The 15,785-nt window shown below is 42.4% G+C and overlaps 1 protein-coding gene across 2 annotated transcripts in view; it reads left to right on the top strand.

The window, feature by feature from the left end:
* Positions 1 to 15,785, top strand: part of LOC113150207 (tetratricopeptide repeat protein 28) — a 151,939-nt gene that overhangs the window by 91,334 nt on the left and 44,820 nt on the right. For both annotated transcript variants that reach the window (XM_026342610.1, XM_026342611.1), the window contains 2 exons: positions 3,224 to 3,496; positions 4,600 to 4,730. In XM_026342610.1, coding sequence (XP_026198395.1) covers positions 3,224 to 3,496; positions 4,600 to 4,730 — 404 coding nt within the window. The remainder of the gene's footprint in view (positions 1 to 3,223; positions 3,497 to 4,599; positions 4,731 to 15,785) is intronic.

Here is a 15,785-nt window from a genome sequence, read left to right on the forward strand (position 1 = left end):
GGCTCCTGGCACAGGGGGGACGATAATCAATGTTACGCCAGCAAACAGGGAGGATAATGAGTGTTACACAGCCAAAGTCCCCTTGATAAGTGAAAGGTGGGCAAGCGTTGTTTTCTCTCCTTCAAGTCAGAAGAGCACCATTTTCCTGCCAGCTGTTTTTACTGGCTACATATTGAAGCATATCCATCCCAGGATTGAGCTTGGTGATTACGTCTTCCACCGATTCACTTGGAGTTAAGCAGCATCAGAAAATCTGGTTTTCATTCACATTTTCATTCAAAGCCTTCAGATACAGTATTCGAAAGTAATCATTGCATCCATTAGCCTCACCACCTGCTAGTGTTTGTGTTGTAACAACATTTAAATCGCACTAAAAACTTGTAATGCTTCTGTAATGACTCTTCTCCTATGTCAGAAGGGTAAATGGTGCAATATTCCCTTATGTCTATAAACTCAGTGGTGTTGCTCTGTTGCCAAGAAAGAGCTGATTGTATCTAGCTGTGATTCTCCATCCCTAATCTTACCACAGACATCTCAACACTGTTCAACACCCTGCTAAAGCACCTTTCTGTTTAATTTTCTTTGCCAGTGTGTTGAAAGTTTGGGCATGGTATTCATACTAAAATAGACAAATAAATAAATCAGGGTAGAAGAAGGAATTTAATGAACCTGAGAGAACACTATCAAAGCAAGTCTTGAAGGAGTCAGTGTGTGGTGAATTCATCAAAGGTTGCTTTGTTTCCGCAGTAAATTTAATATTACATGTATAATTCCCCAAATCTTACTGTGTCATATACAATTCAACCCCCTCTCTCTGACACATACACTCCCACTCTGCCATGCACAGATCAAGCTTTTTTATTATTCCAGAGTTAAGCAGATGCTGTTCTCCCATGTGACTCACACTGTATTTCCCACAACAAAGGGCTTCACATAAGTGGAAACTGGTACAATCTCACCTCACTCTCCTTACTGTATCTGCACCTTCCTGTCTCCAACTTTTTCCTTCCTTCCTGTCTATCTGTGTCATTGAATGAGATGTTGGATGTCGGCTTCTCACACTTGTATGTACTGAAAGGCATGTTTCAGTATGTATTAACATGGGTAATGATCTTACAATTCATCCTGCTCCAGCCCTGTCTCTCATTCAGCTGCTGGGTCCAAAGTGAGTGCAAATGGTCTGTTTGCTGTAAATTGTTGGATTGTTTTATATATTTCCTAACTAAAAAAGGGGTTTCAGTTTAAGATACCTCCAGATAAACCCAATGGGGTTTATCTGGACCCAGCCTGGATCATTTGCTATTAAAAAGATTGTCCTTTAACTGGACGAACTGGACCCTATGTTAATTAGCATCTGTCTAGCTGAGGTGTCTTTGTGCAAAGTGCCTTTGACTCTTAAACAATATGTGCAGCAGAGGGGCTGCTGTGTAACCCTGCTGTGACAGGAAGGAGATAATTTTTCCAGAGAGATCAATTTAGAGCCACACTATTTAATACAGGAAGATTATGTTCTACATTTATTATTGTCAAAAAGCTATGAAAAGACCAAAACCAAACTTATTTTAGTAGCAACTACAGTCCAAGTATTTTTACTCTATTCCACAGCTTTTTTCAGTCCCACTGAAGCGACAGATGGAATATCTTATAATATAATATTGATAATAATAATTTGCAGATGTGTAAAATACAGTCACTGGAGTGAGATAAAAATCCTTTACTTAAAAAGGAGGCAGAGGACATAGGGGCAAAATGAGTCCATGTTAAGTGTATCCAGGTTAGTGAGGTAGAGGTTCTGATTCTTACTTCATATCTCCATAAAAGTTATACACATAGTGTATGGTAGTTAAAGTGAGTGTGCATGGGGTGCATCAGTATGTGAAACAACACACTTGACTGTTGTCATAACTACCCATTTATGAATGCTGCAGCCATGACACCTTTTTAAAAAACCATTCTCTCAGTGTTTGATTTATGAGTCAGTCTCGGTGTCACTCTGAAGGCAATTACAAGCTATGAATGGATATTATATGCACGCACTGTCTCTGTAAGCACGACATTCTGCCAAGTGCTGAACAGAAGCGATGCTCTTGAAAGAGCATCATCAGTTATGCTTTTGAATGCTTGTGTGGGGAAGCATCTCATATTGTGAATGTGTGTGTGTCAGTGTGAATTAGCATCTGTGTATGTTTCAGAGAACTATTGAGTTTGTTCAGATATTGTGACTCTGTGCGTGTTGTGCCTAAATGTTTGTCTAAACAAATGAAAGTAACACTTTATGAAAGCTTGGGCTGGCTTTATGATCAAATGTAGACTTCACACGCAGCTACCCATAGCCACTTTGTACAGGCGCAGTAACACCGTGCAATCTACTGTAAAGTGCTTTGACCTAATTAGTAGCAACTCTGCTTGAAATATTTGCAAACACAGGGCCATGAGAATTAAATATTCCCCTGATACACTCCTAGACATGAATGCAAATATACACTGACACACAAAAATGCATCAATAGATGCAAAGACACACACACAAACACACTTGGGCGTGCCTCCTTTGCCCCCCCCCCCCACCATCCACCCTCTTTTTCGATGCTGGCGTCTGCCAGAGGGCTTTGTACTCTGGAGGGCCTGTGGATCCTGAATCCCGCGTGGCCCAACATTGATTTATGTCATTGTGTGCATTTTCAGCCTCCTCAAAGGTCACCTTGTGTGTCTCCTTTACTCTGCATTCCTCTGCTGCTGCCACTGGTGTGCATTAGCTGCATTAGTTTCCCAATGAAAAACCACTCAGCCTTCTCTATTCCCTCAAACAGCCACATAAGCTGATACAAAAGAAAGAAATATAATTTCACTTTGTGGTATGGACTCACAGTTGCCCACAATGCTTTAAACTTGTGCCATTTTTATGCAGTACTGAGACTGTTCCAGTCAGGGTGAAGGGGACTGAAAAACAGCTTATATTACTGTCAAATTGTCAGTGAAAGCCGTCATTCAGCCAAGCTACAGGTTACACTTATCCACGCAGACAAAACGCAACCATTAGTGCAGAAAAGTAGAATCTGAATTCAGCCGTCAGCAGTCATGTTTGTCAGGGCTGGTAAGAACGTAACACAGTCACCACAATCAACGTCAGACACTGTCAGTCACCGTGTCAACACAAGGTTATGTTTTGACATATTTTGGACTCTAATTTTAATCTCTGCCTTACTCATGTCCTTTCTGCACAGAGTCTCTCGAGCCCACCTATCAGCAACTGCAAAAAATGAAGCTGGACAAAAGTCCCTTTGTGGTGGTGTCTGTGATTGGCCAGGAGCTGCTGACAGCAGGCCACCACACGGCCTCTGTTGTGGTGCTGGAAGCCGCTTTGAAGATCGGCACATGCAGCCTCAAGCTACGCGGTTCCGTCTTCTCGGCCCTCAGCAGCGCCCACTGGTCCCTAGGCAACACCGAGAAGAGCACTGGCTACATGCAACAGGACTTGGAGGTGGCCAAGACCTTAGGTAAAAAAAAAAAAACTGCAGTAATACAAATAATAATGTTAAATAATAATTACATAATCAAGCTTTCATTTGTGATGCTTTTTCAGTCGCAGTGTCAAGATGAAAAAAAAAGCTGAGGAAATGAACATGTTCTCTTGAGCCACTGCTTTTTTGGCTTAAACAACAAAACATCTGCAAATTTAGAAGTGGCTAAGTGACACTATGGAGTTACCCAGTTTCCCATTTGCATATAGATATTCAGTGTAAGGATCATCAGAGTTAGTAGTTAATTTTGCTCCAGAGCCATATATGTTTTGAATGTCTGGGCTCATTAGCGCTCTAATTTGCTAAATGTTACACCAGCTAAACACCAGGATATCAGAATCATCTTTATGAGCTTTTTATCATGCCAACATTACTCCACAGAGCTATTAGCAGATTCTCATCTCACTCAAAACAGAATATCAGTTTACTTTTTATTATGTTATCTTAGTATAGCTTATACGGGCTAGGCAAAGTTTAACTATGAGTTATTCACTTTGTCTTCTGCCTCATTCGAGCATCTTACACCAAGCTTTAAGGTCATTTAGATCTCCCGCTGTGTGAGAGGTAATTTAGGAAATAGAGAGGAGGTTTGAAAGAAAGACAGCAAATGAAAGAAAAAAACTTAAAACCTAAAAAAAGATGAAAACAGAATAGCACAGACTGGCTCCACTCCTCTCACCCCTACACAGTTTGACACATGACTGAGCAGAGCAGCTGGAGATAAGGAGCTGTTGTTCTCAGGTAGAGCATAGAGAGCTGTGCTTTACTTTAGCCTCGTCTGTTGGGCCTCTCTGTCAGGCAGAAATAATAAGGCTTTCCCCTCTCACTCTCTGGAGCATTGAGATCAACACTACCAGCTGTCAGGGAAGCTGCTCTACTGTGGAGAACTTATGGTGTCCACTTTTCCTTTTAAGGCTGCTGTGGCATGTTGGTGGCATAGATGTGGTTCATCACGTCGCTGTTCAACAGTGGCAGTGGGATGATGTGATGTAAACACCAGTTGCTTTGTAATCATGTGGGCTGTACTGTAAATATTCTTTGTTAGATCTTCTCATCTCTTTTGGGTTTTTCCTGTCCAGGTGACCAAGCAGGGGAATGTCGCGCTCATGGAAATTTGGGCTCGGCATTCTTCTCCAAGGGAAACTACCGTGAAGCGCTGACCAACCACCGCAACCAGCTGGTTCTGGCCATGAAGCTAAAGGACAGGGAGGTAAGAAGAGTGCACACAGTGAGGTTGAAAGTAGTTACATTGGTTTTCAAATGGCTAGATCATGCTCACTGCAGAGGACAGTGAATTGAGGTCGTGGTTCTTTTCTTCTTTTCTAGAACAATGTTGTAGGTGTGGGACTGTGTCCCAGCAAACCCCTGCTCTGGCTGTTTAGAGGATATGTGAAGGAGGAGTCTGAAGGACAGAAAGATGCTGCTGCTCTTTGTCTATTTAAAAAATGGTTAAGTTGGTGCAGAGAACAGATGAAGGTGATGGGGGAGGAGAGAGAGCGAGGCAGCTGAAGGAAAGGCCAACAGAATAGCCTTAGCAGCTAGTTCACCTTATTATCATTTGTACAGACAGTATGCAGATGTTTGTCTGGTTCATGTAACAGTAAGTCTGAGGTTTTGTAACATAGACCTGTTTTAGACTGTAATTTACACGGATTAAGTTGTTTGAATGTGGAGCAGAGATAGAGGAAAGAGTGGGAGGGAGGGGAAGAACAACATGAAGGAGAAGGAGGGATATAAAAGACAGATTCATCCAGTCTTTTTCTCCCTCACTCTCCTCTTTCTCTCTTTCTCTGTCTGACCTCTGTGGTCAGTGTTGAGAGGGTGGGAGGGGGTGACAGGTGCTTGTTCCAACACAATTCCCGTCACACAAGGAGAAGAATGGCCTCCGTTTCCCCTTCATTCCTTATCCTCCCCACCAGGCCGGCAGGCCTGCATGTTTGTGTTGCCAGATATCAAGAGACATTTAAACAGACCAGTCAAATGCAACACAATGCGCCAGGATGAAACTAGTGGTTGAAGAATGAGGCCCGAGGTCCCCTTGACATCTCTCCCTCCCACAGTTTTAGGATATGTGCAGAGCAGAAGTATGATTATGAGTCTACAGACAGCCGTGCTAAAAACCTCTGTCATGTAATGAGGTTAGACAGAGAGATGGGCGAGAGACATAGACGACAGAGGCAACGTCCTTAGTGTCTGCTCTTAGGTTTTGACTGCTCCTCAAATGATTGACAGTACGATAGTAGCAACTGGCCCACCAATTACTTATTTTTTTAACTTGCAAGCATGCATCCACGTGTATATATTACAGTGGCAAGAAAAACTATGTGAACCTTTTTGGAATTTCTTTGTTTTCTACATTAAGTTGTTATAAAATGTGAGTTGATCTTCATTTAAAGTATCAACAAATATAATGTATGAATATAAAATCTTTATTGAGAACAACCATAAAAACCTCATAGTGCTAGTGGAATAAAGTATGTGAACCTTTAGAATAATGACCTCAAAAAAGCTAATTGGAGTCTGGTATTAGCATAGCTGGAAAAAATATTGTTTTTTTTAATTGAAACTTTTTGAATTTGCTCTGCACAAGAAGAGGATGGCCATGACTTCAAGAGCACAACAAACACTCATCAGTGATGAACAGTAAAGAAACAACCCCGGGTGACAGCCAAAGATTTGAAGGCATTATTGGAACTAGCTAACATTTATGTTCATGACTTTACAGTGCATAAAACATTGAACAAGCAGGGTGTCTATGGCAGGACACCATGAAGGAAGCTGCTACTTACTAAAAAGAACATTCCTGCACAACTGAAGTTTGCCACAGAGCACATTGACACTGCACAGCAGTATTTGCAAAATGTTTTGTGGACTAATGAAACTATATTGAACTATTTGAACTATTACGCTACATCTGGCGTAAAAAGGTCACTGCATATCATGATGAAAACATCATCCCAATTGTAAAGTATGGTGGAGGAAACATCATGATTTGGGTCTGCTTTGCTGCATCAGGGTCTGTCCAGCTTGCAGTGATTGAGGGGAAGATGAATTCTCAAGTGTATCAAAAATAATGTGAGAATGTCTGAAACTCGTAGAATTGTAGAAGTTGGGCGATGCAACAGGACAATGAACCAAAATACACAACAGAATGAATTCAGAAAAGAGAGAGGTCAAGTCAGAGCCCAGACCTCAACCCAACAGAGATACTATAGACTGACTTGAAGAGAGCCATAGACATGAGACGTCCAAAGAATATGACAGAGCTAAAGAAGTTCTGCAGGAAGAATGAGCTAAAATTCCTCCTGAACAATGTGCAGCTCTGCTCCACAGCTACAGGAAGCATCTGGTTGAGGTTATTGCTGCCAAGGGGGGTAGAGGGTCAACCAGTAATTAATTCCAAGGGTTCACATACTTTTTCCACTATCACTATGAGGTTTTTATGGTTGTTCCCAATAAAGACATAAAATATCAGAATTTTTTATTGTATGTTATTATTTTAGACACATTATACTTAACATTAATACTCTTGACTTATAAATAAAATCCAAAAGCTTCCCATACTTTTTCTTGCCACTGTAGATGCCCACTATAATATCCAATATTTATACTTGTCACGTGTTTTTCTGCACACTGAGTGTATCAGTGCCAAGCTGCTTTATTCCATAGTACATCACATTTGCAGCCACTGTTGTCCTGCTGCTCACATGTTGCTTTATGGAGCAAAACAAAACCCAAACTGCACCTCCATGATACACAAATGGTAAATAGACCACTTACTGTACAAGTGCCAAAGTATCCTAGGGCTTGGTGGAGGTCATTGAACACCACTAATAATTGCATCATGCACAAACGTTCCTGATTGGTTCTCCACACCCCACCCTACTGCCCCCCTTCTTCTTTTGTTCTTCTGAAGGCCCCCTAATCAGAGTCATATGTGTGTCACACCACCTGGTCTCCCTCAGAACACACTGGAGCCTGGCGGAAAGTTCATTACAGCCGGCCTAGTGTTTTCATTTCTGATGTGGACTTTTTATCTGGCCTTTCTGAAGCTGAGGTCACTTCCAAGAGGCCGGGGACAGGATGTTGTTTCTGACTCTGCAGCCTACAGGCTCAGCGTGTAGAGAAGACAGTGAAGAGATTTAAATAGAACAAGTGGAATTTATTCCAGTCAATAGCACTATAAGGATTATGTGTAATCTGTGAATTAAAACAACTTTAATTAGAGAATTTAATGAAATTATGTACATAGCGAAATGTTTGATGCAATAAAAATACCAGGCAAATCATGTGGCTTTGATTGGGCGTGCAGTGTGGGTTGTGATTCTGTAGAGCTTCAGGTTTTAATCATGTGGGCCAAAAGCTTGGAAGATGATAAGACACATTTAAATGATCTCTGTGAACTTGATACAGTTTGTGTGTGTGTGTGTGTGTGTGAGTGAGTGAGTGAGTGTGTGTGTGTGTGTGTGTGTGTGTGTGTGTGTGTGTGTGTGTGTGTGTGTGTGTGTGTGTGTGGGTGTGTGTGTGTGCGTGTGTGTGTGTGTGTGTGTGTGTGTGCGAGAGAGAGAGAGAGAGAGTCTAACACTTAGCACTAGCTCTTTTTTGTCTCACATTAGATAATATTGTCAACTTTAAAGGGAACTCCAGTTTATTAATAGTGTATATTATTAGTTTTTGGTCCATTGGTCATATTACTCTAATAAAATTGCATTTACAATTGCTGATATCTAGGCATGTGCTGAAGAGAGATTTTCCATTGCGAAGACAAAGACAAAAAAGGCTCTGTTATAATGTACTGTATGTATGCCTGTTGACCTTAGTATCTAATGTCTGCTACACTAATAGAAATGCTATTATAGTGCAAATCAAAACTCTAGTTTACAACAGTAGCTCAGGTACTACAGGGTGAACATGGGCATGTTTGTAATGAAGGAGCAGTGAAAGACAAAATCCAGAGATCCCAGATTAGTGTTCTCTATAAATCAAGGAGCAGTACAGTACCAGGGTCCAGCATTGGATTTCTTTTCATCTTCTAATAAGCAGGATAGAAAATCTCTACTGTGGCTCTTTGCAGCACAACGCAGCAGCCAAAGAAAAGGCAGGCATGGTTAGGCCCCCTTTGCTGTAGCTGACCAGCAGACTCAGTAGCACTAATATATTGCCATGAATCTGACCACGACTTGAAAGTTGGAAAAAAAAGAAAAAAAAAAAGAGCGAAAACAAAACAGAAAAGATGGCCGAACTGGGGAAAAGCTCAAGGAGTGAGTGCTCTGTCATCCGTGACTGGGAGCTGCAGTCCAAACTAGTGAGGTCACTGGCTAACATGAAGTTAGTGTTTTTCTTTAACTGGCTGCCTTTTGGAAGTATCCTGAGCAGGTTTTCAGCTGTCACATATACTGGAAATACAACATAAACACACTCCCTAGTCTTTCTAACTGTGTGTGTGTATTTTCCAACTTTTGTTTTTGTCCCAGTTTCCACACCTGGCTTTATCGAAGGCCTGCCAGCAAAAACCTTCTTTAACAAAGGCCTTCTCTGTCATCGTGAGACAAAGCTGTTAAACTCGGCCTTTCCTCTCGGTACTCCCTTTCCCGTCCCCTCTGTCTGTCTGTGACGTTTTCTTCTAAAATAGTAGTTTTAACTAGAAGGAGGTAACCCCTAATTTGGGGTGTGAGTGTTTAGGAGAAACTGAGGCGGCTTGGCAGAGGTGCACTCTGTAATTATGTCTTACTGTATGTGATGTTAAAAAGAGTCTCTGCTGCTGACTCCCCCTACCCCAAGTTGAAATGGAAATCATGATCAGGGAAAAGTAAAAAAGGATACAAACAATGTTTTTTCCATCAACTCTTACTGCCGTTCTCCTTTTTAACTCTGCAAGACTTTGTTTATCTACACTCTCCTTCCTTCTAACTCCATCTGCTGAAAGGAATTTAGTCACACTTGCCCCTTACTCTGAAAGTGAAATGGACTGTTTCATCATGGGTGTTTTTCTTGCTGCTAGTTTGGGGCTGTATGGGCCCTGCTGGACTCTAGCTGGTAAGATCTGGCTGACGGCAGAAAGATGAGCCTCTAAATGAGGGGTGGGGAAAAGGCCTTGTGTGGGTGTGCCTCTTGTCAGGGTCAGAGTTTGTCAGTGTTAGTCAGCGCTCTACAAGAGGAGTTGATCATTAAGAAGTAATTGGGGAATGGATGTGTGCCTCCACCACCTTTCTTGGGGCCGACATTAATCGAGGCTGGCAGAGGGTGGGGGACTCTTGTCTTTTTGTTTTTGGCCTGATTTAGAAGGAGGATTTAGAATAGTGGGGCTTCTGTAGCTGAAATGCAAATACCCTCAGCTGTTGATATTACTTTCATAGTAGACCCACCATGAGCAGCACTATCAGGTACATGTACACGCTGCCTTGCTTCCTGTTGTGCTAGACGGAGGCACAGAGTGAGCCATGGTGCAGGGACTCTAACAGCATGTCCAGCCCGCTGTGCCTTAATGACACACAAGCTCTCCTTGGTCCAGTGGTTTAGAACTGCTCTACAGCAGCTCGCTTAGCCATGAATCATGAAAGAGGGACGGCAGGCATCAGCCAATGGGCCATGACCACAACTGGGAAACAAGGATATGTGTGTGTCAATTCGAGCACACATCTGCGTTTCTTTACCTCCAATGTTGTGTGAACGTGTCAGGTCCTTTTAATGTGCACGTTTGCCTCGAAACCTTTCGGTGCATTTGCAAGAAATATTAAAGACAGAATGCAGTGCTGTAAAATGTTTGTAAAATGGGGGATTGTTTTCCATCATAAAGGTTTGTTTGAGCTGCCCTTGAGGTTTATCGCTCCTGATCCGATTAGTGCAGCACATACGCATCGTTTTAAGAAACCAGTAAATGCGCTTATATGTTTGCATGTGAGTGAGAGCAAGCATAAACATGTGTGAATTTGTAACTGATGCCTGTGGCTATGATTTGTGCTTGTGCAGGTTGCAGTGTAATGGTGTATGTACTGACCCACTGTGTCCTGCAACATACCACTGACCCAGAGCATGGAGTCTGTGTGTGCATGCACAGCAAAATAAAAGAGAGTCATAAACATGTATTTCCTCTGTATGTGTATGCATGTGAATGCAAACGTGTGTGTGTGTGTGTATGTATGCCGTGCGTTTGAGGTTACGCAGTGTTGTGTCTCCCCCAGAGGAGCATTTGGAAGGCTGTCAGAGAGATGAATGATTGCTGTGTTATCGACTACTGCTCTCTGCCTCCTTCTCTCTCTCTCTCTGCTTCCTCAGTGCCCAATGCTCCATTCCTCCTTTCCTCAGCCGTCTGGCATTGACTCCGCCTGCTTCCTTTTCTTCTCTTTCATCTCACCCCTTTTTCATCATCAACATTTTCCTAATTTTTCTATTTATTTGTTAAATCCTTTTTCTATTTTACAGAATCTTCACATATTTTGTGGGAGAGTAGCCTGTTGAAAGAGCAGACACAATCTGGTGTTGTTTGCCACCAGGGACTTGAATTTTTAAATGAGCTCTAAAAGCATGAATGCTGTATGCACTTCTACATTTACTGATTAAAGCGTCAATACGCAAGCATCACAGGCGACGCTGCTAATGCTACTCTAAAAAGAACTTAATCTAATCACTGCAGTATCTTGTGTAGATTGAACGATGCACAGTTGGGAAGTTGAGTAATTTGTCTTGCATATTACACCTTGTCTATCTTTTTCTCCCTTGCTGCTTCAATCAATGGCAATACAGGGGGACGGATTAGATAACAAATAAACAGTGACACAGTCACAGGAGACTCCTTTGCTTTCAGATACCCTGTTGTGGTGCACTACATGATTATAGATGACAACCAACAGTCCCATAGACAGTGCTCATGAGAGGGAGGAGGGGGATCCACCAGGCTTCTTGCGGTTTCCTCTGCACCACAGGACACTGAGTACACCAGAGAGATTTTAATGATTAGGAAAATCAAATGTCCGATCATTAATCTTGGCAGAGGGGTTTGATGTCACATGGCTAGAGGGATGAAGACGGAATGCGCCAACTCATCTTTGCTAGATAATGGTTGATGATAAGGGATGGAGCCCGATTAAAGGCGTCAGCCAGCAGAACATTAGCTCACATGGCTTTGATTTAAATGAATTGCATGTAAGTGTAGCCAACTGAAACACACCATTTCATCTGAGTCTTTTGAGTGTTGTCATTATAGTTCTGACTTTCAAGAGAGCCTGCAACTGGTCCAGAGAGGCTGGGTAATGTGTTGGCTTCCAACCTGTGTGATTAATTCATTATCTGATCTCATCAAAGCAATCCTTATTACAGACTTGTTGAGTCATGTTTATGTAAATTCTAATCCCTACCATCAGGGCATCCTAAGTGTTATTCACTGGTAACCAAAATTCATCCAGAGTCCAGAGTCCAGAGTCAGGGCAGCCCCCCCCCCCCCCCAATAAACCCCCCCACTCCCTCCTCCTCTTCGCCTCCGGGCTCAATCCAGTCCAGCTCTCATCCAGGCTGGCCAGAGAGCCATTTAAAGCTCTGGAACTGCATCCCTTTCTCCAGCCCGATCAATAGTGGAGCTGTCAGCAAGACGAATGGAGGCTTTAGGAAGTCCATTTTAATGAAGGAGAAGGAGAAAGAGCAAGGGAAAGATACATACTTGAGAGAGGGCGGGGGTGCCACGCAAGGTAGCTATGAAGAAAATGAAGGAAAAATACAAAGAGAAAAGGAAAGAGAGAGCCGGAGAAGGAATGTGTGTGTGTTTATTGAATGTGTGTGTAGAATTATGTGTGTACTGTGTAATACTGTCTCCAGTGACAAGGGTTGGGGAGGGGTACACTGGGTTGATTTAGCTACAGTAAGACCTATTTCTAGCTCAGTAGTGTGAAATGGCTCCTTAGCTACAGTAACTTGTAAAGCACACCCCAACACAGAAACCTATATTAGTGGACTGAGGGGATTTCATCTGGCCTGCACACCAACACCACATCAAGTCCTCTGGCTCATGAATCATGTCAGCAGCTCTGTGGTAAAAAGATACTGTTGTGGCAAGGGAGAGCTACAAATCCAAGTCGAGTCCCTCCACAACTGCCCTCAACCAACACACTGGCTCGCTTCAAAATATTTGTGTATTTGCATTTAAAAGATGTCCTCCGGAGCAGACATTTAACTTGGGATTTTGTTGATGTTGTACTTTGTTTGTTTTCAGCCTGTTTAATAGGCATTCGGATCTGATACCCTTTGCCTCGCATCAATATGCAGTAAAAGGCTGCATGCTAATTGGTGATTAGGAGATGAGGTCAGAGGTTAGGAACAGCCAGTGGTGTAGACCAACAATCACCTCTGGGCAATGGCCCAGCCGAACCCTGTTTTCACTGACTTGAGCAATTACTGGCCCTGATTAGTCAGTGTGACTGTGGAAATGATTGTTGATTTATGCATATGGCCAAAAACCTACTCTAGCGAGACTGAACTCTACCCACCAGGAATGCTCAGTACCCTGACAAAACCACTGACACCCAACCAGATAAAAGACAAATGTAGTCCAGGGACCTAAAACAAAACGCTGCATAAAGATGAGTATGAAGCAACATTTGATGCCTCTTCTTCAGTTTTGTCGTCTTACTTACACTTAGACCTATTTCAAAGGCCTCTCTGTTTGAAGGAGTAAGTCACTGTGTTACAAAGGAAGGAGCTACTGTAAGTTCATTCTCATAGTGCTGGGGCTGGGGTCATTATTCTGCTACACTCTCTCCTGTCACTGACACAGGATCCATCCCCCTTCTGTGCTTTCCTTTTTCTCAGATCTTTTAAGAGTGAAGTCAAAGATGGGAACCAGATTAGGCTTTACCTCTGGCCATCTGTAAAACAGAGACTTGTCCTTAGAGATAAGGTGAAATTCAGATGGTGTGGTGGAGTTTTGATCAGTTGTGTGTGTGTGTGTGTTTTGAGATGGTTTCTGTATTAGGAGGGAACAAGAGGTCTCCCAGGGAAAGAAAGGTCAGCGCAGCTACAAGTGTTTGATGTTTGCTTTATATATAGCTGCTGCACACACTGGGATGTAGGAGACAGCATTTTTGCAGAATGAGGAAATGGTCTTCTGCAAGACTGCCCGACATCACGCCAAAGAGGGGGATTATGGATCCTCAGTTTGGCTCCGCTCAAGCCTCCTAACAACTCCTACACACACTGAGACTTGCTCTTTTTCTCATTCTCTGCCTCTCTACACTCTCATCTTTAGCTTTTGTCGCGAGTTACAGCAGTATCAGCATTCTTGTCCCTGTGGCACAGTATCCAGACCTTCCCCACTCTGTTTTGGATGGGAGCCCTGTGTCTGTATGAGGAGGTGGAATGTGTCTTTGTGGAAAGTGCTCAGAGAAAGCAATAAAATGGAGAGAAAATACAAGGCCCCAAGTGAGTAAAATGAAAGTACTCCATCTTAGGAGGGGACCGAGGCCTACGGGTTCTGCTTATACTTGACCTTGCAGCTCACATTGTATGGTCTCTAAATAACAGTTGAGATGGAGCTCAGCTGGCCACACATCAGCCTCAGAAAAGGTTCTTGAATGTGTGGGTCTTAAATGGAGAAAGGGACCAAGTGGAATCAAGGTTGTAAAATATTCAGTTGAGGGCCTAGAGGTAAAGCCTGCTCTAGTATTTTATTCTAGCCTGACTCAATTTTGAAACATTAGAAACCACTGCCGGTGCTGTCAGCAGATTTAATTGTAGCCATTGGCTTTCATATGTGGCAAGGTAGCCATCTCAGGTTGTAGATATGTGGTTCTCTTGTGGTGCCACACATACACGGCAAAATGCACACATACTGTAGGCTGAAACTGAAGGGTGTTTAGTGGTGTTAAGTGACTGTGGACAAGGACATAGGTTTTTCATAATAAATAGAAACATCATAGGAAATGATGAAGAGATGTGCACTACTTGCTGATGCTCATAAAGCTTATTGCTATGAGTGCATCTGTGAGTGTACATTATGATAAATCACACAGCAAAAATAAAATATTAAAAATTAAAATCTAAAAATTTGGTATTTTTTAAAAAAGGGTTGAGAGTTCTTATAAAATGGTCATACAGTCAGTGACTCATACAGTGTTTAGTATCAGCCTTGCTTCTACAGGCTGCACACCGCTGCTTGCCTCTATTACGCGTTGTGATTGTAGTGATGAATTGTAGTGTTTGCCGTTATGTGTGTGCTTGTGTGTAATAAGTTAGGCATCTGTGAATATGTGCATGGGCACGTTTTTGACTTCATCACCATTCAGAGAGGCTTAGCGTGATCTCTCATCATTAACTCTGAAGAGTTAATGATGAGGGAAGCTGCAGCTCCACAGAGGCCAATCACACACCAGCCTCTGACAGCATGCAGAGTCTTATCTTGTTCAGTGTATTGTGCGTGTCTCTGTCTCGATATGCGAGTGGCTGTGTGTACACAGTGGGTTTTAATGCGTGGGAACATATATGATGGGATTTCAGCTATCATTTCTCATATGATATTGTTTGTTATCAACTACCCCATTAGAATATGCATTATTCCTTTGTCTGGATGCTTGACTTTTGTGGTATATGCACATACAAAGCAGAATCTATAATCATATAGCTTTATAATGCCACTGTCAGACATACAGTAAATCCAGCGCAGTAGGGGCTCTTGATACCTCCAGATCTAGTTTAGGGCTACACGACACACTGAAGAAGGCCGAAGGCGGTTTCCCCTGCAGACACTCCAGGGGACTGACTGACAGGCTTAATGACACTGTTGGGGTTACAGCACGTCTCCAACTCATTTTCCAGCGTGATTGAAGTTCGCAGTGGGTAGCTTTTCATCAGTGTTGAGCAGACAAAAGGGACCTTTTCAGTGTTGTCTTTGTATCTGGATGCAGTTTGTGTGTTTGTACATGTACGCCTGCAGCTCTGAAGAGGTGCACGAGAGAAAAATCTCTTTATGGTTGTTATGGACTCTTTCAGCATCTCACCTTCCAGGAGTTGATGAGTTTTGTATGGGTTTGTCTCCAGTGTGTACTCCGGTTGTTTATTGCATACCTTATATACACATTGATATCCTTTTGGGCAGACGCTGAACAGAAAATGACTGCACAAATAGATTTTTATGTCTGGGTCATTAAAGTAGTATTCAAAATGTACAATAGTAGAAAATATCAAAACAAAATTCAAGAATATTGGTAGGTACTTTTTTTGTCAGATACTAGTGTCAGATTCTTATTGGACAAAGATTAAAGCTTGATTTATTCTTCTGCAT

The sequence above is a fragment of the Anabas testudineus genome, chromosome 9, assembly GCF_900324465.2.
Source record: "Anabas testudineus chromosome 9, fAnaTes1.2, whole genome shotgun sequence".
Taxonomy (NCBI): Eukaryota; Metazoa; Chordata; class Actinopteri; order Anabantiformes; family Anabantidae; genus Anabas; species Anabas testudineus.